The sequence below is a fragment of the Strongylocentrotus purpuratus genome, unplaced genomic scaffold (assembly GCF_000002235.5).
Source record: "Strongylocentrotus purpuratus isolate Spur 01 unplaced genomic scaffold, Spur_5.0 spur5_scaffold_7, whole genome shotgun sequence".
Lineage (NCBI taxonomy): Eukaryota > Metazoa > Echinodermata > Echinoidea > Camarodonta > Strongylocentrotidae > Strongylocentrotus > Strongylocentrotus purpuratus.
Window position 1 is genome coordinate 35,757,539 of NW_022145613.1, and position 27,802 is coordinate 35,785,340.

Sequence of the window (27,802 nt, forward strand, 5' to 3'; positions counted from 1 at the left end):
GACATCAATTCACTTGGGATAACATAAAATTATGTATCCATTACATTGTCTGATCATTTCTTTCCTGTGTGTAGCATGAGAGCATATATCATATGTTTAATCTAGAAAAGGGGTTTCAATGGTCAGATTCATGGTGTGTAAAACAGACTTTGCAATATAGGTAGATTTTTTAACCCATATTCTTAGTAAATCGCACATTTATGTTTCATTGCGTCATACATAATATGTCTGCGATATCCAACATTCAAATATATATTAAGTTAACCAGGTGTATTACTTCAAACTCAAAACAAAAATTATATCAATTGGAAGCATTTTAGCGGATAATACATATTAGGTAAACAAATATAAATCGTGAATTTTGACATTTTTTCAAATTTTGAGCCAAAAAAGTAATTTTTAGTAAAAAAGTGCGTGTGGTATCCACCCCTATCGCATGCCTTAGTATTTTTTGCTAGAGTTTTTAGCATGGATGCTATGGAATCTTTTTCCAGAGCTATTTTTATGTCTGGCTGATCTACTGAGAGTTTAATGCTTGTTTTTAATTAAATCGCCCTTTCCATGATCGGCACAATGCACTGCAAATAGGAATGAACTTGGATATGCTTTCTGTTCTTTTTGTTTTTGTAATATTTCGAGTCGGGCAATTGAGTTGAGCATAAAAGGCATAGCCAACTATGTTTAGAATACTCTGGCTTCATGGAGAATCAATATCACAGTCCCAAAGGTTAAGAAATGTCATATAAATGATGAGTCAGTGTAACAATGCATGGTAAAACAAAAAAGCATATTGAGCAAACGTTTGGAAAGCATTACACGGCCATCGTTATCTTTTGGCGCCAGCCTCATGGAATGACCCCTAAAGCATTCTGGATAAAGTAATACATCAAACCGTCATTAAATGATGACGTTGAACTTGTTAATGTTCTTTTGCAATCTTTCTGCAGCTTTTCGAAAAGATTCCCCTACGTTTCCTGGACAATTTCAAGAATCCTTGTTGGTTGAGAGGTGAGACGGAACTAAATTGTCTGCCTTACTTCTATATCCTTGGCAATTACAAGTGTGGGACGACAGACATGTGGGACAAGATCACCGCTCACCCTGACGTCATCGCAAAGGTAGCCAAAGAACCCCACTGGTGGGGACCTAGAAGAAATGGATATACAGCCATACCCATACACCGACCTGAAAGTAGAGTCTTTATTATTTATATCATTACCATTATTATTATTATTGTTATTATTATTAATATCATTATTATTGTTATAGTGTTGTTGTTGTTATTGTTACTATTATCATTACTTTTAATATCATCTTTACTAATTATCATGATCATAATCATCGTCACCATCATTAATATCATTTATTCTGCAAAGACAAATCAAGAAAACAGTTAATACAAACAATAATAAAACTTTAACAGTTTGATTCAAATGGATGACGGAAAAAGTGAAAGATTAACTCAAAGGAGAATTAACCTCAAACTACATGTTCATTTCAGTTTGTAGGCCATTCAAAACATCTGAAAATTATAAAGCATCATACATTTGACGAAAGGGAGGACGTATCTCTTCTTCAGAATCCTTCGTCTTTCGTCGCTCTGAGAATTTTCAGAACGTCGCCATTGTGTTTGCGCACGGCCCGTTTTGTGACTTATCGCATGAATTCGACTGCTTTTGCGTACGTACGTTTCCCAGCTGTAAACTGTAAAATGATCACTTTAGATCACATCATTTTCCCCATCGTACTTGGGTTTTTTTCTCCAGAATTTTGTTTATCCACCTTCAGAGCAGCTACCTATAGCTTGAATATGGTCTGGAAACCGATGAAACGATTTCCCCTTGGTTTTCGAGGAACAATTATTACAACCAAACACTTGGCAGTACACCATGTTCGACGTGTATTGCATATAGATACATCAGTTCTCCATGCGATACGTCACAACCCGGAAGTTTTGAAGGGAAATGTCGACAAAATGGCAGCTTCCTTGGGGATCAGACAACTTCGTAAATATGGCGAAGTAGGGTCTCTTTATTGTATTCTTCTTTATTGTATTCATACTGGCAGTTTCATCGGAGTACACCGATAGAAAGAGAATTTCATCGCCTATTTCCCTTCTTTCTATCGGCTATTATAATACCCCTTTCATATAGGGCGCTAATTTTCATCGGATGCATCCGGACGCATTCGATGAAACGGCCACTATGAATGGTACAGAGGAGAAATAGCCGAAAGAAAGAAGAGAAATAGGCAATGAAATTCTCCTGCTCAAGCTCAAGAGCAGGAGAACTTCTCTTAATATCGGTGTGACTCTTTATTGTTGTTTTGTTTTCATGAAGTACTCCAAGCCCGCAGTCACACTGGTGGAACGGACGATAGTTCTCTGGAATGGTACCTTAATGTATATAAAGCATCAGTTGTTCCAGACATAATAAATAACAGGATTAATACCAAAGAAGGGATTGGTTACCACCCAAAGGTGTTTGGTGAGTATGGTACACGTTCCAATCGTGTTCGAGTTTAATAATACGAAATAAATCTCAGGTGCCGAATTTTAAGCAGTTACAAATTGAAACTCTGACTTCAGCCGCAATTTATATATTTAGATAAGGCAGAACAATTTAATTATCTGCTCATTAGTTTCTTTCTCGATATTTGATCTCTCCAAAATAGATGTCATTATGGTAAATGTAACTATCCTATTAGGAGGGGATATAAACATGGTGGCAGTCCAACTTTTTGAAAAGAAAGAAAACATTCGGTTTTAAAGCAATATTCTTTGATGATGGGGAAAGGGGTAAAATATTATCACTGCTTCTATGTTGGGATAAGACTAGGCAGATCATTCGTGGATGCAAGGTGTGTATAAGGGACAGTCTGTTTTCTTAAAATACTAATATAGTAATAATGACTGCTATGAGAGACATAGTTGTTTTTATAAGCTCAAGGGGAGGTTACATGATCGTGCTATCGCCCCGAGGCGTGCCGAGTTTGTTTGCTAAAATCCTTCCCTTTGAGACGCATATACGTAAAATGCCAAAACCAGTCAATTGTCTTTTGAAAAGTGTCCTAGGGATTTTTTCAAAAGACTATTGACCGGTTTTGGCATTTTAGGGAATGGCTAAAATCACGACTCCTATTTCGACCAATCAGATAGCTGGATTTCTAAAGTGAGGTATATTATGCTAGAAATTACTTTGAAAAGTGAAGGAATTGTTTCTTAATTAGAAATTAAAGAAACTTTATCATCATCGTCAAAATGAGATTACGATAACAGAGAAAACTATAGTACGTAACCTTTTCCTTACCAACTTTTGTTACTTAACCTTAACATAAAAAAGTAGACTGTACCAACTCTTTAACCAGGTGATGCTTCTATATCAACTGTTTACGCCATTGGACGAGAATGGATAAAGACTTTTCCGTATGCTGCGGAACCCCCCTACACCAACGCTGATCTTATGCACGCTCTTCAACCCAACGCAAAGTTTATTCTAATGATACGCAACCCAACAAAGAGGTACGTATTATAGCCCTATCGTATAGCAGGAGAAGATCACCACCCAAAAAAAAGAGGGGGGGGGCAATTCTAAAAACTTTCTGATAAAGGGGTAAGCGTTGTCACAGTTTTATTGCTACTTTACTCAAACAAATTTTTTTTTTAAATATCTTTCAGATGCATTTGGGACGAAAATTTAAAAGTTGGTATGATTATCGGTGTATATGCTTTAAAGTGGAAATTCAAAGAAAATGTCAACTAAAGTATCACTAGGAACTGGTAAGCTAACAGATGACCATCGGACAAGTTTTAGGTCAACTACATATCGGGTGCAGGCGCGTACGCAGGGGGGGGGGTTTGGGGGGTTAAACCCCCCCCCCTTTGGAAATTTTTTGTGTGTAAACCCCCCTAAAAAAAACCTAAAACCCCCCCCCCCCCCCCTTTTGGATTTTTTTTTTTTTTTTTTTTTTTTTTTTTTTAATTATTAAAAAAAAAAAAAAAAAAAAAATTATTCCCATGGCCGACCTAAAAAAGGTGACCTTACCCCCCCCCCAACGGAGCAAAATGTCAAATTTCCAAATTTCGAGACCAAAAAAACAAAAAAAAAGTGTCCTCTTACCCCCCCCCCCCCCCCCCCCCCCCCCCCCCCCCCCCCCCCCCCCCCCGCTTATTCAGCGGCTGGCTGAGTCGTTGCGAAATTTTCGGACCGATTTATAAATGTTAAAACCCCCCCCTTGAAAAAATCCTGCGTACGCGCCTGATCGGGTGATATATAAAAATACAAATACAACCACCTCCATAGCAGCTGGGATATACCTGAGATTCACCGGAAATATAACGATGTTTTAATGACGTCACAATATGGACCAAAACTGCTCAAACAGACGACGTCCTATAAAGAAGCTATTATTTGTCAAATTATAATGAGTTTAGTGTATATAGATGTAATGGCATGTCAAACCATTCAAAAGGGGGTATGACCTGATTCTAATAACTAAAATCTTTTGCTTGTAAATACACAGGATAGGGGTTAATTAACAATCAAAGAAACCAGACTATCAAATTGAAAAACCCCTGGAATGATATTAACGACGGCATTTGTTCCCTCTTGAAACGCCGAACATACCGCGGTGTGTGCAGCTGAATATACAATGGCGTCTTATTTTTTTTTTACAAGCGACAGATTCCTTTATTTTTGTATCGCTGCATTTGTCATCAAAATAAAACCATGCGCGGGGTTTAGAGTGAGGCAATATATTATACATTTAGCCTGACGGTAGTGAAGTAATAAAAAGAACTCAAGAAAAGATGAAAACACAGGCACTGAAAATGTGTGAGATGTCATGGGACATCGTCTGCTTGTGCAAATCATGTCCATACTGTGATCTCACACATCTCAGCAGCGTTCGGAGAGCTCTTCAGGTGCTATGCCGGGGCTGTATTTAAGCGTTTTGTAATTTATAATATATATATATGTATAATGTATAAACGTGTCTATCGAATTGGGGGAAACAGACATCGTGTTTTTAGTCCGCACGGTTTTTGGGGAGGGCACGGCGGCCACGTTTTTCTGAAAACGGAGGGAGGGAGTGGCTAAGGTAGGGAGGGAGTACCGGCAACGCACGGTGTAGTACGTGGCCCGCACGCCACGCCTGGACGTGAGCGGTTGCGTGCATCGTACGTTGCGCACGTGGTAAGTGCGTTGTACGTGCTTACAACGTGCTTACAACGTACGGTCTCCGTGCGGTTGCCACCTTATCGTACGGAGGCCGTACTTACACGTGCTGCTCACGTACGGTGTCCTTACTTACTCGCACGTTGTAAGTGCGTGCACGTTCGATTAAATCGGTGAGTTTTTCCGCCCGATGTCGGGGTATATATAGGAGGAGATTCCGATGTTCTCCAGAAGTCCCAGCTGCTGCTGCCTCAAGATGCCGCCCATTTCACCGCAGAGACTACATACAGCATAAATCAGAGCGCACAACGTGCGTTGTAAGTGCGGAACACGTGCTTACTCGGTACGTTCCACGTGAGTTCTGAGTGCTCATTGGACAGTTGAACTGGGAAAGTGGCGAGTAAGAACGGACCACCCACTTATCACGTGCGCATCACGCACGTGCAAAGTGCGCCTTCCGTAGAGCAAGTGACCGTGAGAAACAAATTTTAAAAGACGCACGGAGTCACTGCGTTGTGCGCTCGTTGGCAGTACCGGGCACGCGCGTCACACGCACTGGGGGTGAATCGGTAACCCGACCGCAGCCCGAACGCAGCGAAAGTTCCTCGTTCACTAAAAGTGCTACGATGTGTCTTCGTGCTCCCAAATCCGTACGGAGGCGATACTCACCACGTATGGATACTTAAATTTTGCCCACGTTTTTGCACGTAGACAGCACGCACTTGCAAGTACGATGGGTTGTGACCACCGCATAAGTGTACACAGCATTAATTCACTTCTTTTGTATTTATCCCCCGGTATTTCGAACTGGCATTGATATGTAGAACAAATATTGACACCTGTCCATTTTCTTTCCAAAATCTATATATCTAGTTATAAGGCTCATGTAAGTCATCGGTCGAAACAGTATTCATTCAATAGTATAACACTACTTTCTTGATCTCTTGTGTACAACGAAAAATTTGATATCTGCATACATATTACTTATAGATGTGTTGTTGTTGTTGTTGTTTTAGTTTTTGTTGGAGCGCATCATTAATTTATTTCAACAACCTCATTTTCAAGACAGTTTCATTAATGTGTTACATGTTCGAAATGAAAGTTGTTTTCGTTTCTTCAGTGAATTCTGTTTGACATGCTTAAACATTTTGGGTACTCTAATCAACCACTTGCCTCCATGCCATTGCTGTTCCCTTTTCTCTACTTTCTATTCGAAATTTGGTGCCCACCAGCCGGATTCTGGTTGATTTCTGCTCATTTCGTCTGATTTGATACGCTGTTTTCTCTAACAAGAACCATTCTTTCTTTAAATTTGTGGGGAGATCAGTAACTATTCTAATGCATGGTCACATTTGCTCTACGGCTAGGATACGGCGGCCGTACGTCTCCGAAATCGAGAGATACTCGCGGCGGCCGCAGAGAATCTGCGGTGGCCTCAGGGTCACCCTAGGGCGTATCCCTATCTTTACAGCCCGTACGGGTCGCCGTTGGATTATAACGCGGAGTAATAACTGGTTTCATGTCTAGGTTCGCCATAGCGATTATACAGTGTGAGTCAAAAAAAAGTTTACACCTAGAAAATTGCTAATTATTTTTAAGATCATCTATGAACAGTAAATTTTCAGGTGGGCTGTATCTAATACAGACCACAATATAATTTTGTTAAAATTGCCTTTATTACTTATTTATTTATTTATCAGGTGGGCTGTATAACGTACAGACCACCTTATAACTTCGTTAGAATTGCCTTTATTATCAGGTGGGCTGTATATAATACAGACCACCTTATGTTTTCGTTAAAATTGCCTTTATCAGGTGGGCTGTATAACGTACAGACCACCTTATAATTTCGTTAGAATTGCCTTTATTATCAGGTGGGCTGTATATAATACAGACCACCTTATGTTTTCGTTAAAATTGCCTTTATTTCTTTATTTTATTTCTAACCACTTTTTTGTTAACAAGATAACTTTAAAATGGCTCAATCAAATGCGTTGAAATTTGACACACATATGAATAGGCATATGGACAAATCACGGTAAGGTTTTTAACCTTGACCTTGACTGATGACGTTATCTAGGCGCCATTTTGTGAAATTTTCTGAAAATCAACTCATGATCATATCTTCATAACCAAAAGGTATTTCTCATTCATATTTATCATGATCAAGGTCAATATCAGTCCGGTCAATTTCAGGTCAAAAAACGCGCGCGTGCGCGTACGTCCGCGCGTCAGTGCGCGCGCAAAATTTTTAAATGCTCAAAATCGTCTCAAATTTATTTTGCATACGTTTCAGGTCATTTTAAGCATTTTATAAAAAATCGCGCGTACGAGCATGCGCGCGCGTTTTCGCGCGTAACACCATTACAAAACATAGAATCGCCATTTTTTTTTCTTTCATGATATTTCTCATATTTTTTCAAGGAATTTGATACCATGTTTATCTCTTTATGACCATTATTAACAAGATGAGCGTAAATTCAAGATAAATGTCAGTGCGCGCGAGCTCTTTTAATACATAGCATATATGGGCAAAAACATGCCTATACAAAATCCGTTATAGCTCTTTGGAATGCACCGGGATCCTCAATTTTTTTTCATATTTAGATAGAGTATGAGTCGGAAATATGATTCCATGTCTCATTTGGCCATTAAGTGTATCGTGACATCATTACAATGGCCTTGGAACTCAAAATACGAATTTGCATATTATGACGTCAGCATATTTATGTAAAATTGATTGTATCTCTGTAAATATTGATCAATTTTCTTCAAAATTTCGATATGTTGTAGCTGAGACAATTCTCTACAAGCGCAGTAATAATTATTTTTCATTTTGATGACGTCATCATAGTGAAAATTTTGATTAAAGGCCTCATGTCAAAAACTTCATAATTTGCGTGTTATGCCTATAGAAGGTGAATTTAGTTCACGTTATGAATCTACATGATATTGTTTTTTAAGAATTTGTAAGCAGTATGTCGCTTATTTTCCTCTATTTTGTCTCAAATTTTAGTTGACCAGCCCACCTATACTTGTTCCAAACAAGTATTATATGTCTAGTTTATTTATTTATTTATTTATCAGGTGGGCTGTATCTATACAGACCACCTTATAATTTTGTTAAAATTGCCTTTATTATTATCAGGTGGGCTGTATCTATACAGACCACCTTATAATTTTGTTAAAATTGCCTTTATTATTATTTATTTATTTTATTTCTAACCACTTTTTTGTTAACAAGATAACTTGAAAATGGCTCAATCAAATGCCTTGAAATTTGGCACACATATGTAAAGGCATATGTACAAAGCACAATAACGTTTTCAACATTGTCCTTCACTGATGACGTCATCTAGGCGCCATTTTGTAAAATTTTACGAAAATCAACTCATGATCATATCTTCATAACCAAAAGGTATTTCTCATTCATATTTATAATGATCGAGGTCAATATCCGTCCGGTCAATTTCAGGTCAAATAACGCGCGCGTGCGCGTACGTCCGCGCGTCAATGCGCGCGCAAAATTTTAAAATGCTCAAAATCGTCTCAAAATTATTTTGCATACGTTTTAGGCCATTCTAAGCATTTTTTAAAAATCGCGCACACGCGCATGCGCGCGCGTTTTCGCGCGTAAAACTATTAAACACCATAGAATCGCCATTTTTTTTCTTTCATAATATTCCACATATTCTTACAAACAAATTGATACCATGTTTGTCTCTTTATGACTATAAATAATTGAATAATCGACCGTTTAACATAAATTTCAATGCGCGCGAGCTCTTGTAATACATAGCATATATGGGCAAAAACATGCCTATGCAAAATCCATTATAGCTCTTTAGGATGCAAGGTGACCCCAATTTTTTTTTCATATTTTGAGCGAGTATGAATCAGAGATATGATTTCATGTCTCATTTGACCCTCAATTAACTCATGACGTCATCATAATGGCCTCCGAACTCAAAATTTCAATTTGCCTATTATGACGTCAGCATTTTTTTGGAAAATTGATTGTATCTTTCTAAAAATTGATTAATTTTCTTTAAAATTTTGATATTACCTAGCTGAGACAATTCTCTACAAATCCAGTTGTCACAATTTTTCATTTTGACAAAGGCATCTTGGCGTATTTTTGCGATTAAAGGAGGCAAGCTAATTTCTTCACATTTTGCGTGTATTCTCTATGGGACATGACTTTTTCTCAAAACTTGATTCTACATTCCCGTCTTTCGCGAGCAATATCTACGTCGTTTTAGCTTCATTTACGCTGAACTCCGAATATGTTGTAGCTGAGACAAAAAGCTATTTCAAATGTACCCTTTATTTTGTCTCAATTTTTTGTTGGATCAGCCCACCTATACTTGTTCCAAACAAGTATTACAAATCTAGTTTATTTATTTTATTTCTAACCACTTTTTTGTTAACAAGATAACTTGAAAATGGCTAAATCAAATAACTTGAAATTTGGCACACATATGTATAGGCATATGGAGAAAACACGGTAAGGTTTAAAACCTTGACCTTGACTGATGACGTCATCTAGGCGCCATTTTGTGAAATTTTCTGAAAATTTACTCATGATCATATTTTCATAACGGTAAATCATTTCTCATTCATATTTATCATGATCAAGGTCAATATCAGTCCGGTCAATTTCAGATCAAAAAACGCGCGCGTGCGCGTACGTCCGCGCGTCAATACGCGCGCAAAAATTTTAATTGCTCAAAATCGTCTTAAATTTATTTTGCATACGTTTCAGGTCATTTTAAGCATTTTACAAAAAATCGCGCGTACGAGCATGCGCGCGCGTTTTCGCGCGTAACACCATTACAAAACATAGAATCGCCATTTTTTTTTCTTTCATGATATTTCTCATATTTTTTCAAGGAATTTGATTCCATGTTTATCTCTTTATGACCATTATTAACAAGATGAGCGTAAATTCAAGATAAATGTCAGTGCGCGCGAGGTCTTTTAATACATAGCATATATGGGCAAAAACATGCCTATACAAAATCCGTTATAGCTCTTTGGAATGCACCGGGATCCTCAATTTTTTTTCATATTAAGATAGAGTATGAGTCGGAAATATGATTCCATGTCTCATTTGGCCATTAAGTGTATCGTGACATCATCACAATGGCCTTGGAACTCAAAATACGAATTTGCATATTATGACGTCAGCATATTTATGTAAAATTGATTGTATCTCTGTAAATATTGATCAATTTTCTTCAAAATTTCGATATGTTGTAGCTAAGACAATTCTCTACAAGCGCAGTAATAACCATTTTTCATTTTGATGACGTCATCATAGTGAAAATTTTGATTAAAGGCCTCATGTCAAAAACTTCATAATTTGCGTGTTATGCCTATAGAAGGTGAATTTATTTCACGTTATGAATCTACATGATATTGTCTTTTAAGAATTTGTAAGCAGTATGTCGCTTATTTTTGCTCTATTTTGTCTCAAATGTTAGTTGACCAGCCCACCTATACTTGTTCCAAACAAGTATTATATGTCTAGTTTATTAAATATTTTTCTTATTTCTAACCACTTTTTTGTTAGCAAGATAACGAGAAAATGGCTCGATCAAATGCCTTGAAATTTGGCACACATATGTATAGGCATATGTACAAAGCACAATAACGTTTTCAACATTGACCTTTAATGATGACGTCATCTAGGCGCCATTTTGTAAAATTTTACAAAAATCAAATCATGATCATATCTTAATAACCAAAAGCTATTTCTCATTCATATTTATCATGATCAAGGTCAATATCCGTCCGGTCAACTTCAGGTCAAAGAACGCGCGCGTGCGCGTACGTCCGCGCGTTAATGCGCGCGCAAAATTTTTGAATGCTCAAAATCATCTCAAAATAATTTTACATACGTTTTAGGCCATTCTAAGCATTTTATAAAAAATCGCTCACACACACGCGCATGTGCGCGGCGCGCGCGTTTTCGCGCGTAATACTATTACACAACATTGAATCGCCATTTTTTTTTCTTTCATAATATTTCACATATTTTTACAAACAAATTGATACCATGCTTGTCTCTTTATGACTATTAATAATGGAATGATCGACCGTTTAACATAAATTTCCGTGCGCGCGAGCTCTTGTAATACATAGCATATATGGGCAAAAACATGCCTATACAAGATCCATTGTAGCCCTTTAGGATGCAAGGTGACCCCAATTTTTGGGTCATATTTTGATACAGTATGAATTGGAGATATGATTTCATGTCTCATTTGACCCTCAATTAACTCATGACGTCATCATAATGGCCTCCAAACTCAAAATTTTAATTTGCATATTATGACGTCAGCATATTTACGGAAAATTGATTGTTTCTCTGTAAATATTGATCAATTGTCTTCAACATTCTCTACAAATAAAATTGGTCAAATTTTCATTTTGACAAAGGCATCAGGGCGTATTTTCGCGATTAAAAAAGGCATGTCAATTTTTCACATTTTGCGTGTATTCTCTATGGGACATGAGTTTTTCTCAAAACTGGATTCTTTCGCGAGCAATATCTCTGTCGTTTAGCTTCGTTTACGCTGAACTTCAAGTATGTTGTAGCTGAGACAATATGCTATCTCAAATGTACCCTTTATTTTGTCTCAAATTTTAGTTCGACCAGCCCACCTATACTTGTTCCAAACAAGTATTACAAATCTAGTTTCTTTATTTTATTTCTAACCACTTTTTTGTTAACAAGATAAGTTGAAAATGGCTCAATCAAATAACTTGAAATTTGGCACACATATGTATAGGCATATGGAAAAAAACACGGTAAGGTTTTTAACCTTGACCTTGACTGATGACGTCATCTAGGCGCCATTTTGTGAAATTTTCTGAAAATGTACTCATGATCATATTTTCATAACGGTAAATTATTTCTCATTCATATTTATCATGATCAAGGTCAATATTAGTCCAGTCAATTTCATGTAAAAAAAACGCGTGCATGCGCGTAAGTCCGCGCGTCAGTGCGCGCGCAATAATGTTAAATGCTCAAAATCGTCTCAAATTTATTTTGCATACGTTTCAGGTCATTTTAAGCATTTTATAAAAAAAATCGCGCACACGCGCATGCGCGCGCGTTTTCGCGCGTAACACCATTACAAAACATAGAATCGCCTTTTTTTTTTCTCTCATGATATTTCTCATATTTTTTTTTTTTTTTTAATAACAAGATGAGCGTCAATTTAAGATAAATGTCTGTGCGCGCGAGCTCTTTTAATACATAGCATATATGGCCAAAAACATGCCTATACAAAATCCATTATAGCTCTTTGGAATTTTATTTATTTATTTATTTATTTATTTCTAATATTTTGACAGGGTAGCCCATTCACCAACAAGTAGTGGTCTTCCATGGGGCCCTGAATGAACATATTTACATCGTTTGTAACATTTATACAGAACAGTTACAAAAATAATACTCGTTTGCAAAATAAATATAATCATTAACCTAGTAAACAGTAATGTCAATAGGAAAATATTAATTAAGTCGCAATTATGTGAATAAGTCATGTAAATATTACAGAACATGCACGTAGTGTATGTACGGCTGAGCCATTCACAAATTACAACTTTGTTTAAACAATCTCTTAAATGAATTGACAGAGGAAGCCGTTCTCAATGAATTATCTAGCTTATTCCATTCAAATATGGAAGAAACAATTGGGCTACACTTATAACAATCAGTGTGAAATCTAGGCACACGTAAACATCCACTGTCTATTTGCCTTGTATGATGCTCATGTACATCATTAGGATTGATTAAGCCTACCTGAAGGTAAGAAGGTGCTAAGTTATGAACGCATTTATATATCATCATAACGCGACTTAACTCAAACCGCTTGTCTAGTGTCATCCATTTAAGACTTGTGAACAAATCAGCCGACGGTGTGTCATATGTCTTGTTCAATATTATTCTTGCGGCCCTCTTTTGAATTTTTTGCAGCTTAGTTGTATGAGAATGAAATCGGTTCGACCATACAACAGAGCAGTAATCTAATCGCGGCAACACTAGACTGTTATAAAGTAACTTTAAGGATTTTTGAGGCAAAAAACTTTTTGCTCTCTTTATCATGCTAATGTTTTTCTGGGTAAGTTTACTTAATAGTACGTTTTCGATTTGTTTAGACCATTTCAATTCTTCATCTATCAAAAGTCCTAAGCATTTGGTGAATTGAACTCTTTTGATCAAATTGCCGTTTAATGAAATGGTAAAAGATTCAATTTTCTTGAGATTAGCAGGAGAGCCTATTAACATGACACAAGTTTTTTCAGTGTTAAGAACAAGACGATTTTCCTTAATCCATGCCATGACTCTGTTTAACGCAACAGTTAATTTTTCTTCCACAACAGTTGCATCATTTGCACTGACGGTAAGTGTCGTATCGTCAGCATACATATCTATGATACCTTCAGGAGTACATTCAGGTAGACTATTAACATATATTGAAAATAAAAGGGGACCAAGAATTGAACCTTGTGGCACACCTAATTTGATGGTTGATGGATGCGACTTGGCTCCTTTGAATTGGGTCACTTGTTGTCGATCCCCTAAATATGATTTGAACCAATAAATAGTCCTATTACTACAACCTATACAAGCTAGTTTATGTAGAAGTAGCTCATGGTCAACAGTATCAAAAGCCTTACGAAGATCTATGAAGGCAACTCCAGAATTTTTTTTGTTGTCAATATTCAACGACCATTGATTTACAAGTTTTGCAAGGGCAGTAGCTGTTGAATGTTTAGGTCTAAATCCAGACTGATTAGGGTGTAATAATTGATTCACGTCCAAGAATTCACTGAGTTGTTGGTGGACGGCCCTTTCTATAATTTTACTCACAATAGGTAATATTGAAATGGGGCGGTAATTATTCAAAGAAGAAATGTCTCCAGATTTGAATATTGGTACTACCCGAGCCTTTTTCCAATCACGTGGAACAACTCCTGTAGGCAGGGATTTGTTAATGATATCACAAAGAGACTCTGCGATAACTTTCTTCGTCATCTTTAAAAGTTTACAGCTGATGTGATCTTCACCAGTTGCTTTATCTATACTCAGATTATCAATCTGTTTCAATACAAAATCCTCAGTAATCAAATTCAAATTAAATTGCGAATGAGTTGGACCAATATTATTGTCCTCGTCTACTCTCAGTTGAGACTTATTCCTTCGCAGGTCCTTTGTAATCTTAGGAGCATTAGAAATGAAAAAGTCATTAAAAGCTTCAGCAATATTTGCATTGTCTGACACATTAGCACCATCAACATTTATGCTATTTGGAGATATAGGTAATGACTTAGGCACCAGGTTTCTCAAACATCTCCACATTTGCTTACTATTGTTATGATTTTGCGAGATCTGGTCTGCATTATATTCTCTTTTTCTTTTCCTCATGAGATGAATAACTGTATTCTTTAGATATTTGTAGGTGTCCCAAAGATCATCACTTTTGTTAGCTTTAGCAGCTTTGAGAACTTTATCACGTTCCGTCATAAGCTTAACAATCTCGTCAGATATCCATGGACATGCCTTTTTTCTTATCCGCTTTTTACATACTGGTATGTGCTTGTTGATTATATTATTGAATAGAGTCAACCACATATCCCACGCAACATCAACATTATCTATATCTTTTATGACCTGCCAAGGAGTACTTCTCAATTCATTGTAAAATTTCTCCTCGTCAAGATTTTTAAACGAGCGAAATTCTGCGTATTCAGATTTGTTATGGATCTTTGCACTAAAATCGCGAACCGTATACACCAAATAATGATCACTTATGCTAGTTTCAAATATTCCCCATTCATTGTAAAGTTCCTTGTCTGATACAAATATCAAATCAATTAAAGTAGAAGAGGTATTTGTAACTCTTGTGGCAGTATCAATTAGCTGACTTAGCCCGTACATATTTGTATAAAACATTAACTTTTCAGCATTCAGATCAAGTTGGTGTGGCATACAATCACAATTGAAATCACCTAAAATAATACAGCTCATATCTTCCGAGAGAGCAGAGTCCAAATTTTCGTCTAATTCTTCAAAGAAATCAACGTGAGAATTTGGAGGTCTGTAAAACTCTCCAACCAGGATGGGAGACTTATTTGGATAATGCAATTCAAACCAAAGGCATTCTAAAGTAGATGAAATCAAATCATCCCTTCTTTTATAATTGAACCTCTTGGATATATATACAGCCACACCACCACCATGTCTCGTACGGTCTCTACGTAATAAAATATAATCATCTATATACAATTCAGAATCATCAATCATGGAGTCGCAAAATGTTTCATTTAAACCAATAACATCAAATGATGCATTTCTCAGAAGTAATCTAAGTTCGTCAATCTTAGCAACTAAGCTATGAATATTCAAATGGGCAATCAACCGTGACCTTCAATTTTTTCAGATTTAGATAGAGTATGAGTGGGAGATATGATTCCATGTCTCATTTGGCCATTAAGTGTATCGTGACATCATCATAATGGCCTTGGAACTCAAAATACGAATTTGCATATTATGACGTCAGCATATTTATGGAAAATTGATTGTATCTCTGTAAATATTGATCGATTTTCTCTCAAATTTCAATATGTTGTAGCTAAGACAATTCTCTACAAGCTTGATGAAAATCATTTTTCATTTTGATGACGTCATCATAGTGAAAATTTCGATTAAAGGCCTCATGTCAGAAATTTCATAATTCGGGTGTTATGCCTATAGAAGGTGAAGTCATGAATCTACATGATATTGTTATTTTAAGAATTTGTAAGCAGTATCTCGCTTATTTTTGCTCTATTTTGTCTCAAATTTTAGTTGACCAGCCCACCTATACTTGTTCCAAACAAGTATTACATGTCTAGTGTTATTTTTGTAATTATTATGTTTGTTATTGTGATTATTATCCTTATCATGATTATTATCGTTAATATAAGTTATTATTGTAATTATTATAATCATTATTATTGTTATCTTTATGATGATATGAACATGATGATTTTGATGACGATTAGTATAAGTATATACTATTATTATAATTGTTATCATATCATTATTATCATCTGTATTATCAGCATAATCTACAATGGCAGTAGTGTACTACAGTACATGAAGAAATAGGCCTAATGGTAGAGGTATCATTCTGATCATTATTATTCTGATTATCTTTTGCAATACATCTAGACGATAAACTCATGACAATTGACAATTGTCATGAATCATTGTCTTTAAGCTTACCATTAAATGCATCTGGTTCGAATTTTGCTCAGGTATTTGGTACTGGATGATTTAAATGGTAGAAATTAACTTGTGTCCTATTCATTCTAGTCTTATTCATTTGCATTATGTTTTTATTCATTCAAGTTCTAATGTTTCTGACTGTTTTTAAGACAATATCTTTTGTGTCGATCATAGTTCTATGTAGCTTGATATCTCACGGTAATTTTGAGAGAAAAGCAATGCAAGCAATGATTTCTGAATTGTAGCGACAATCCCGTTCGCCTTTGCTGTTCTTCAATAATATTTGACAAGCAGTATTAATTAATTTTTCAAGGACTCATGATACATTCGTTTAACAGTTGATTACCCTTGGTTGATTCTTTTGTTCGGATTATTTGGCGGGGAAAATGCATTATTGAAAATGAATAAGTGAATCTATTATTATTCTTATTTGTTCATCGTCTCTACGATGCTCTTTGAATCAAAAACAGCTTTTGGTTTTAGGCTTCCTGAAAGAAATTTCAATTGTTTTTAAGAGTTTTTTGGTTGCACTCTGTAGATTATGATGATGTGTTTGATCTTTTTTTCAATACAAGATCAAACACATGATGAAAATCTACTGGCTGCATGCCAATAAGTTCTCGACAACAATAACAAAATGTGAGCTAGTGCTATTCGGTGTGGCGTACACATGGCAATCACATGGTAGATAAAATTATGATCATCAGTACTGGGTCAAATAAATTAAAGAGAACTGAATTTGAACCCGGGCCATAGGCTATCCCCTCTCGTTCTCTCTCCCTCTCTCTCCCTCTTCGTCGCCTTACTTTCCCCCTCTTTTACCTCCCTGTGAATTTGTATGCCTCGATAATACAAAAAGTAAACAATAAGATTTTTCCTCTTCCCCTCCTTCTTCCTAGTACATGTAGTAGGAGTAATACTAGAAGCAGTATCACAATAATAATGACAACAATGATTATTATGGTTGGTGGTGTTACTAATGTTATTTTTGTAATTATTATGTTTGTTATTGTGATTATTATCCTTATCATGATTATTATCTTTAATATAAGTTATTATTGTAATTATTATAATCATTATTATTGTTATCTTTATGATGAATATGAACATGATGATTTTGATGACGATTAGTATAAGTATATACTATTGTTATAATTGTTATCATATCATTATTATCATCTGTATTATCAGCATAATCTACAATGGCAGTAGTGTACTATAGTACATGAAGAAATAGGCCTAATGGTAGAGGTATCATTCTGATCATTATTATTCTGATTATCTTTTGCAATACGTCTAGACGATAAACTCATGACAATTGACAATTGTCATGAATCATTGTCTTTAAGCTTACCATTAAATGCATCTGGTTCGAATTTTGCTCAGGTATTTGGTACTGGATGATTTAAATGGTAGAAATTAACTTGTGTCCTATTCATTCTAGTCTTATTCATTTGCATTATGTTTTATTCATTCAAGTTCTAATGTTTCTGACTGTTTTTAAGACAATATCTTTTGTGTCGATCATAGTTCTATGTAGCTCGATATCTCACGGTAATTTTGAGAGAAAAGCAATGCAAGCAATGATTTCTGAATTGTAGCGACAATCCCGTTCGCCTTTGCTGTTCTTCAATAATATTTGACAAGCAGTATTAATTAATTTTTCAAGGACTCATGATACATTCGTTTCACAGTTGATTACCCTCGGTTGATTCTTTTGTTCGGATTATTTGGCGGGGAAAATGTATTATTGAAAATGTATTAGTGAATCTATTATTATTCTTATTTGTTCATCGTCTCTACGATGCTCTTTGAATCAAAAACAGCTTTTGGTTTTAGGCTTCCTGAAAGAAATTTCAATTGTTGTTAAGAATTTTTGGGTTGCACTCTGTAGATTATGATGATGTGTTTGATCTTTTTTTCAATACAAGATCAAACACATGATGAAAATCTACTGGCTGCATGCCAATAAGTTCTCGACAACAATAACAAAATGTGAGCTAGTGCTATTCAGTGTGGCGTACACATGGCAATCACATGGTAGATAAAATTATGATCAACAGTACTGGGTCAAATAAATTAAAGAGAACTGAATTTGAGCCCGGGCCATAGGCTACCCCCTCTCGTTCTCTCTCCCTCTCTCTCCCTCTTCGTCGCCTTACTTTCCCCCTCTTTTACCTCCCTGTGAATTTGTATGCCTCGATAATACAGAAAATAAACAATAAGATTCTTCCTCTTCCCCTCCTTCTTCCTAGTACATGTAGTAGGAGTAGTATTAGAAGCAGTATCACAATAATAATGACAACAATGATTATTATGGTTGGTGGTGTTACTAATGTTATTTTTGTAATTATCAGGTGGGCTGTATATCGTACAGACCACCTTATAATTTCGTTAGAATTGCCTTTGTTTATTTATTTATTTATTTTCAGGTGGGCTGTATATCGTACAGACCACCTTATAATTTCGTTAGATTTGCCTTTATTATCAGGTGGGCTGTATCTAATATATAGACCACCTTATCATTTTGTTAAAATCGCCTTTATTATTCTTTATTGTCAGGTGGGCTGTATGTCGTACAGACAGGCGCGTACGCAGGATTTTTTCAAAGGGGGGGGGGTTAAAATTTATAAATCAACGACTCGGCCAGCCGCTGAATAAGCGGGGGGGGGGGGGGGGTAAGAAGGACACTTTTTTTTTTTTTGGTCTCAAAATTTGAAAATTTGACATTTCGCTCCACGGGGGGGGGGGGGGAATAAGGTCACCTTTTTAGGTCAGCCATGGGAATATTTTTTTTTTTTTTTTTTTAATAATTTAAAAAAAAAAAAAAAATCCAAGGGGGGGGGGGGTTTATACACATAAAAATACCAAAGAGGGGGGGGGGGGGGGGTTAACCCCCAAACAAACTGTATCTAATACAGACCACCTTATAATTTTGTTAAAATTGCCTTTATTATTAAGTGGGCTGTATCTAATACAGACCACCTTATAATTTTGTTAAAATTGCCTTTATTATCAGGTGGGCTGTATATCGTATACACCACCTTATAATTTCGTTAGAATTGCCTTTATTATCAGGTGGGCTGTAAAACGTACAGACCACCTTATAATTTCGTTAGAATTGCCTTTATTTATTGCAATGACGAATATCGTCATTGCCTTGTTTTCGTTCACGTTCTTCCCCATTAATATTCTTCTTCTTCCCAGGAAATCGCATTCGTTTTGCACGTAGTGTTTGTTATTCCTAGTTAGGTGCTTTCCTCATGTCCATTTCCGTTCAAATTTCATAGGCATAGTCTCTAGCATCTCATCAAGGTCACCTATTTTTTCGATTTTCGAAATCATCATGCCTAACCATCCAGGCGCCATTTTGTCCGTTTCTGGTCCATTTTAAGGCCTTTCTTCATTCCTTCCTATCTTCACTATCCTAGATCCTACAAACTTCTAACAAATTCCTTTAGATATTCTGAGAGATGTTCTTTCATCTGCGACACATAACCTGACCTTCAAAATGCCATCTTCGTACTCAAAATTCAAATCCAAAACTGACTCCGTCAAAAATCTTTAAAATTCTTGAAAAGTGGACCCCAACAAATCTAAAACTGCCATAACTTTTTTACATAAATTCCGTTTTGTATTTAAATCTCACAGTATCTTTATCTTATATTTGCACATAGCCATGCCAAATTTCACGCTCCAATGACTATGCACAAAATAAATAGCGCCCTCTAAAGTTCTGGGAATTGGCTTTCTTTCTGTGGCCGTATCTCCATTATGGCTTGGCAGACCCGTACCCTTTTTTGGATTTAGATACCCGAAGATATCCCCTTTCAAGCCATATACGAAATTATATACCCTATCTATTTCAGGTCAAATAACGCGCGCGTGCGCGTACGTCCGCGCGTCAATGTGCGCGCAAAATTTTAAAATGCTCAAAATCGTCTCAAAATCATTTTGCATACGTTTTAGGCCATTCTAAGCATTTTATAAAAAATCGCGCACACGTGCATGCGCGCGCGTTTTTGCGCGTAAAACTATTACCCAACATAGGATCGCCATTTTTTTTGCTTTCATAATATTCCAAATATTTTTACAAACAAATTGATACCATGTTTGTCTCTTTATGACAATTAATAACGGAATGATCGACCATTTAACAAAAATTTCCGTGCGCGCGAACTCTTGTAAAACATAGCATATATATGGGCAAAAACATGCCTATACAAAATCCATTGTAGCTCTTTAGGATGCAAGGTGACCCCAATTTTTTCAGAGATATTGTTTGATGTCTCATTTGACCCTCAATTAACTCAAGACGTCACCATAACGGCCTCCAAACTCATAACTTCAATTTGCATATTATGACGTCAGATTTTTTTTTGAAAAATTGATTGTATCTCTGTAAATATTGATGGATTGTTTTCCAAATTTTAATATGTTTTAGCTGAGACAATTTTCTACAAATTTTTTGTTCACATTGTTCATTTTGACAAAAGCATCATGGCGAATTTTTGCGATTAAAAGAGGCATGTCAATTTTTCACATTTTGCGTGTATTCTCTATGGGACATGAGTTTTTCTCAAAACTCGATTCTACATTCCCGTCTTTCCCGAGCAATATCTCTGTCGTTTTAGCTTCGTTTTCGCTGAGCTTCACGTATGTTGAAGCTGAGACAATAAGTTATCACAAATGTGCCCTTTAAATTTAAATGAAACAGCCCACCTATACTTGTTCAAAACAAGTATTACAAATCTAGTTATACATCTTATGAAAGAGTGTTTTATCCCAAATCATTTGGTATCATTTTTGTGTGGTATGTGTTCACGCTTGGATGAACAGGAGGCATTGTTTGCGAGAGTGCAAAAGTCGACTTGCGCCAAAGTTGCTCATGTGATGTTTGAATTAAACAATTGGGATTGGGGAATTGAATCGGTATTTGCAGATCCAAATAACATCCCTAACAAAATTAATCATGCCACACATATCAAATATCGAATATAGAATATCAAAGAACATTTGTGCGCGTGTGTGTGTGCCTGTGTGACTTTGCTTCTGCAAAAAGCATATGCAATGCGTTTCATTTGATACATTCAATTCATTCTCTCACTCCGCTAATCCCAACATAATACATGCTGTAGGCATCACTTTGGCGCAAGTCGATTTTTGCACTCTCGCAAACAATGCCCCATGTTCATCCAAGCGTGAAAATATACTACCCAAAGATGATACCAAATGATTTGGGGTAGAACACTCTTTCATAAGATGTATAATAATTTACTGTTCATAGATGAGTTTTTAAATAATTAGGAATTTACTAGGTATTAACTTTATTTCGACTCACACGGTACACACCGTAGCCATGCCGTAGAGCTGTTCCACAACGACCGTACGTCGGGTGTTCGGTGGCCCTGCGTTTCATATACTGCAGGGGTGAAGCGATAGCATCAGTCTGGCCGGGAAATGGAAACATAATTATTATAATAAGAATAATAATAATAATATTTAGTTTTTTATATAGCGCTCAGGGGCGTAGACAACGGGGGGGGGGGGGGGATGAGGGGGATGCATCCCCCCACCTCACAAGGTGGGGGGATGGCATGTACAATCATCCCCCCCAGGTTTTGGGGAATGATATTTGCTTACTTAATAAGTAATAATGATGATAATAATAGTAATAATAATAATGATAACAATTATAATATTAATAATAATAATAATAATTATGATGATGATAATAATAATCCTCATCATTATTGTAATTGTGTTTATTGTTATTAGCCGCATTCACACGGTGAAAGCCAATTCAGACGGTAAAAAAAAAGAAAATCTTACAAGTATTTTGTGGTTATCTTGTGGTTTGGAAACCACAAGATAACCACAAGATTAAACAGGCGCGGATCTACGGGGGGGGGGGGGTTTAGGGGGTTTAAACCCCCCTTGGGCGGCCCAAAAAACAAACAAAACAAAAAAGGAAAAAAAAAAGAAAAAAGAAAGAAAAAAGAACGCACGCTGGAGAGAAACCCTTTCAAGTGCAAATATTGTGAGAAGATATTCAACTCATCTGGTAACTTAACCAAACACATGATAACTCTGGATATAACTGTGTATTTAACTGTTACTTGATTTAAAAAGACGTTATCATGCACTGCTTTTTATGGTCTCCATTGTGTTAATAGATGCCAGGAAAACATCACTTACGGGGTTCAAAATAACACCCCCAAAAAAAATCGGCTCGCCGCTTCGCGGCTCGTGGACGATGCTCATTATTGGTCACCCCCCCCCCCCCTTAGCAAAAAGCTAGATCCGCCCCTGAGTCATCCCCCCAAGTGTACGAACCTGTCTACGCCATTGATAGCGCTTAATACAAATGTCTCTAAGCGCTTTACAAATATACTATTACCCCGGTCATTGGATTCAGTGCTTGCCCGCACACAGTATGTGCACAATCTCCACTCCCTGGGGAGCATTCCAGCCAGGCGTTACATGACGCTCAAAAACTGTTTGACCAACAATGACGGTCGCATCCTACCGGGTACCCATTTAACACCTGGGTGGAGAGTAGCAATTGCAGGTTAATATCTTGTCAAAGGATATTAGTGCCGTGTCGGGATTCGAACCCTCGACCTTCGCATCTCCAAGTCAAGCGCCTTAAACCACTCGACCACGACACTTCCAGCCGGGGATCAATAAAGAAATGAAATATGGTTGTTAGTAATTAGATCGAACTTCTCTCTCTCTCTCTCTCTCTCCTGTCCACATACACCGATATGAATACAGAGCCGACTCGTTATTCTGGTATACACACCTTCCAAGTCCAGGTGACGCTGACAGATGGCATCAACAAGTTACCACTTACATCCAGTGTTTCAAAAAATGCGTCCAAGACCACAATCTAAGGTTCTGCGCATATGCTGCAGAATGTGTGAGTAGAATATTATTGGTATAAGGGTCTAATCCATCGGACAGACTGTGGTTTATCCCGAATTTGTAATCATAAATTATGTTTAAGCATTATGTTTTTAGTCAAATCCAATTATTTAAAGATAAAGGTGAGTTCTAGTAATGCGATTGCATTGTGAAAGAAAAGGTGTGGAATGGATCAGAAAATGTTGATCATAATGTAGCATGTGAGTATTGGTGTGCACTGCAAGGTTCTGGAGTCATCAAAATCATAATAAATTTTGCCCAGTCTTGGTAAAGTAACAAGCACTGTACACAGAAAGATGTATATGGGACTACACAAATGGTGTCGGGGCTACCTTACCTTGATTTCTTTATCTTTCTATGTTCATTACTCAGCCAGTATACATTTTCTTCCAAAATTGTTTGGCAAATGACATTTATTTGTAACCTTGAACATTGAGTGTAAGTTTCGTTTGATTCTGTGAGAATTCATTTTTTTTTTAAACCAGAACTCAAGTTTATCTTTAATGTTAAAGCTTTCATAATTATGATTTAACCCCCCCCCCCCCCCCCCGAAAGAATAATTTGCGGCCTTCTAGGCTTACTCACAACTCTAAGCTGTTGCATTTCTTTTTCTCCTGAATTGAGCATTATCCCAGCCAATAGCTTTTTTTAATCCATTCCAACAGCCCTGTGTAGGCCATCTATTACACTGTGAAATATTCGAACATTCGTACATTTTACTTCATTCCAATTTTCGGAACGCATACTTGTGAACATCCCTGACCGTGGAATAAGTATTTGTTCTCCACGAGAAAGAGAGAGAGAGAGAGAGAGATATTAATAAGTGAATCTAATCATATAACATCAACAACTTTTAACATGTACAAAGACCTATCCAAAAGATGGTCAGTGATTCAATTCTTGTGGTTCTTGCGCTACTCGTCGGTAGAAATTTGACGAATCTTGTTTTCCTCAGAATATGGTGACCCGGGACATTATCACAGAAATATGCTTTGTTATTATACTCCTTTGCATCCTTAGCCCTACGACCTAATCCCAGACCTGCAAGTGGGTATATATCACGTGTACATCCGTGATTGGTTGAAAGTCTTCCCACGTGATAATTTCAAGGTGATACGATTGGAGGATTGGGAAGCCGAACCTGTCACAGTCTACAGAGATCTTCTCAACTTCCTCGATCTAAGTAAGTAAGACATTGATTATATAATCTCAAATACGGCGGGAAAAGACCATGAGGTTTAAAACCAAAATAATGAAAACATGAAGTTGGAGAAATAAAATCAGAGCTTAGAATAATGAGGGTCATAATGATGTGCAATCGATTATCAAAAGGTTTTTAGAAAACATTCGACTTTCGGATTATTTTGCAGCTTTGGATCCTCTACACAGTCATTAAAAGCTCGAGTCGGTCATATCAAAAATAGGCATTGTATCTCAACAGAAAGTATTCTATTTTTTATTGACGTTACAAAGCTCAATACAAGTTTGATAAAATGTACCTCTGAAAACCAAACACACTTTCAATCAATCAGAACGTACCGCGAAGGCATTGGACTTTTGATTTGGTTTAGTGTTGGTTGGATTAATCATGGACCCAGGCGCGTACGCATGAGGGAGGGGGGGGGGGGGTGGTCGACCCCCTAAACAAATGTATGTGTGTGTGTTTAAATTTAGGAAAAAGCTGAACGAAATATCGGTCGGCCAAATTTTCCAGTTTTCGGGACAAAAAAAAAATGTGCTCGCTGTATGGGTACACCAAAAATGTTTACCACATTGTTTACCGCTAAACATGCTAAAGGCTGGACCAGCTCACATCCAGTCTGTAGCATGTTTAGCGGTAAACATTGTATTTCTGTTGTGTCTACCAGTGTTTAACCCTAGTAAGGCCGGTGGGCCATTATGCCCCCCCCCCCCGCGATTTTTCTGATTGTTCGGGAACGCATACGGGTGGCGCCCCGCCGCTCGAAGACTTTTTTCTTTCGAGTCTTGCGCATCTTTTGAAATAAATTATTCGAAAATCGGACCTACCGTTACAAAGTCACGTGACCTTTTGTCTTTGCATGTCAGCCCGAAAATCGCTCATTTTCGTGATTTGTGTACAAAACGTAAGGAAATCTCATTTTTCCAAAAAAGAAATAAAACATTGGTTATTTGCTCTTGTTTATAGTTTGGGTGTTTATTTTAGGGTTCAAAATAGTTGGATTATAGTTAGAATTAAAATAAAACAACAAAAACAATAAAATACATAAATTAAAATAACAAAGAAATACATAAGAAATTATCAAATCAATAGATAACATAAGGAATAAAGCCATTCTTCCAATTTTCTGTTGGTATTATTATTCCAAATGGTCTAAAGATTATATGTAGTGAAAACTCATGTTAAAATATGAAGAATATATGATTTATGAGTTAAAATGTTAATTTTATGACCTTATTTGCATAAATTACCATAAATATGCAAATGAGTGAATTTTTCAAAAAGTTAAATTTACCATAGTGTTCTGTACACTTCACTTGACATTCGTGCACATTTTCGCGGCGATCGGCCGTTTCCATAATGCCCCCCCCCCCCCCCCCCCCCCGAGTTAACATTTCATTATATCTCTGCTCTGCTATTCTTACCCAGGACAACTGAGTGTGGATGAAGAGAATAGAATACTGAAAAGGAGACGTAGTAATCAGAACCAAAGACAACATGAACAGACACATCCAGAGACATTGAACGCCCTCAATGATTTTCATCGACCGTTTAATGTGGAACTTGCGAAACTCATGGGAGACAATAAATTCAATTATCCTGATTATAAAGGTTAAGGCGTGTAACCATGACAACAGTATCATGAATGCATGCCAGTGTCAGGGTTAATAAAGTGCTGAGCAAATTCATGATGAATATTGATCATGTCCCATACACCCGTCATGCCCGCAACCATAGTAATCATAATTATGAGGGAAAGGGTTTTGGGATAGATCGTGTTTTAATGAAAGAAAAATCAACATTTCAATTCTGCATGATAATAATATGTTGAGAAATATGAAACTCATTATTTTTGTGTATATTCTTTTTTTTCTAACTTTTCAGTCTTTTTCTGGAGAAAAAAAGGCATCGTTTTGTTCTAGTTTTGGGGCTGAAATAACTGTTTAGTGCGGTTATATCTTTTAATTATGTGATTGTGATATATTTTCGTCCAATACTTTGTGACATAATGAACAACAATTTTTTTTTTAATTTCTGATAGTTTATCAAATGATAAAAAAGCTTTTTTTAAATTATGTTGCAGTTTGGTATAAACTATTTTATGTACGAAAAAGAATTGGAGTGTTGAGAATTTAAAATCAATGAAAACACAAAAATTGTGACCTTGAATTATATGAATACTTTGCTGCAAAATTTGATACTATTCGTATGATTTTTCTTTTTATAAATCTGAGAATGTATTGTAACGTGTGTCAGAGGAATGGGGTAGCGCTTTGATTTGATTTTCGTACAAACGAATCGGATAGAGAGAAGGTGCTGATCTCTTATTTGTATATAGTCCCTTCAGTACGATGGATCAGCAGAGTTTCGCCATGTCGGTTCGAGTTGGGCACAAAATGGTGATTACTACTTTGTTTGGCCAGCACTAAAACAATGTATATATATATATATACGCCATGTTTTCACCAACTGAATTCAAGTTGGCCCAAATCTGTGCTTAGACTGCTCCGAGTCTCTTGATAGAATAGCAAAAGTTTCTGAAAAGTGTTCTAACATCGTAATTAAACGTGAATAACTTCATGTACTTTGGAATGTAACATTATCTTGTTTTTGCTTCTCCTATCAATTCAATATTGTCACCTTTGCTTTATTTTTTTATCTATTTTTCTTCTTCTTTTTTTTCTTTCTTTCTTCTTTTCTTTTTCTTTTTCTTTTGTCTGTTAGTTCGTTCTATATTGGAGTGTGTTTTGTATATTGTTGTACTTGTTATGTGTGGGGCGGGGGGTAATAGGTGTTTTCTAGCTCTTTCTCTTTTTATATATATATATATTTTTTTTGTCTCTAAAGGAAATTTAAGAGGAAAACAAAATATTGTGGAAAAGAAATATTTTGAGATTTATAAGCAAACTGGTCCAGAAAATAGTACAAATTTTATTTGCGATTTTTTTTTTTTAATGTGAAAATATAATTTTGTTTATGTGAATATTTTTCATCTGCTAATGTGTAACTTTAGTTGTAACCTTCTATGTAAATGTAAAAGTTCATTTGAAAATTTATTTAGACCTATGTGAAAATTATTTTGTGAGTTTGTATACAATGTTATAAATTATGTACAATTTTCTTTATGAGAGAAATGAATAAAAACCTATGAAAAAAATAAAATAATAATAATCTAAATGATTTTCGTTTCGATTTACCTATTTTTATATA

General features: G+C 36.2%; 1 protein-coding gene across 1 annotated transcript; it reads left to right on the forward strand.

Annotated features, from left to right (window-relative positions):
* The first annotated feature begins 1,300 nt into the window (after nucleotides 1-1,300).
* LOC764450 (carbohydrate sulfotransferase 15-like) lies at nucleotides 1,301-27,658 on the forward strand. The gene is made up of 5 exons (XM_030974895.1): nucleotides 1,301-2,486; nucleotides 3,367-3,520; nucleotides 23,242-23,386; nucleotides 24,412-24,574; nucleotides 26,021-27,658. The coding sequence occupies exons 2-5, from the start codon at nucleotides 3,462-3,464 to the stop codon at nucleotides 26,206-26,208; spliced, it is 555 nt and encodes a 184-aa protein (XP_030830755.1). The 5' UTR covers nucleotides 1,301-2,486; nucleotides 3,367-3,461; the 3' UTR covers nucleotides 26,209-27,658.
* The last annotated feature ends 144 nt before the right edge of the window (nucleotides 27,659-27,802 follow it).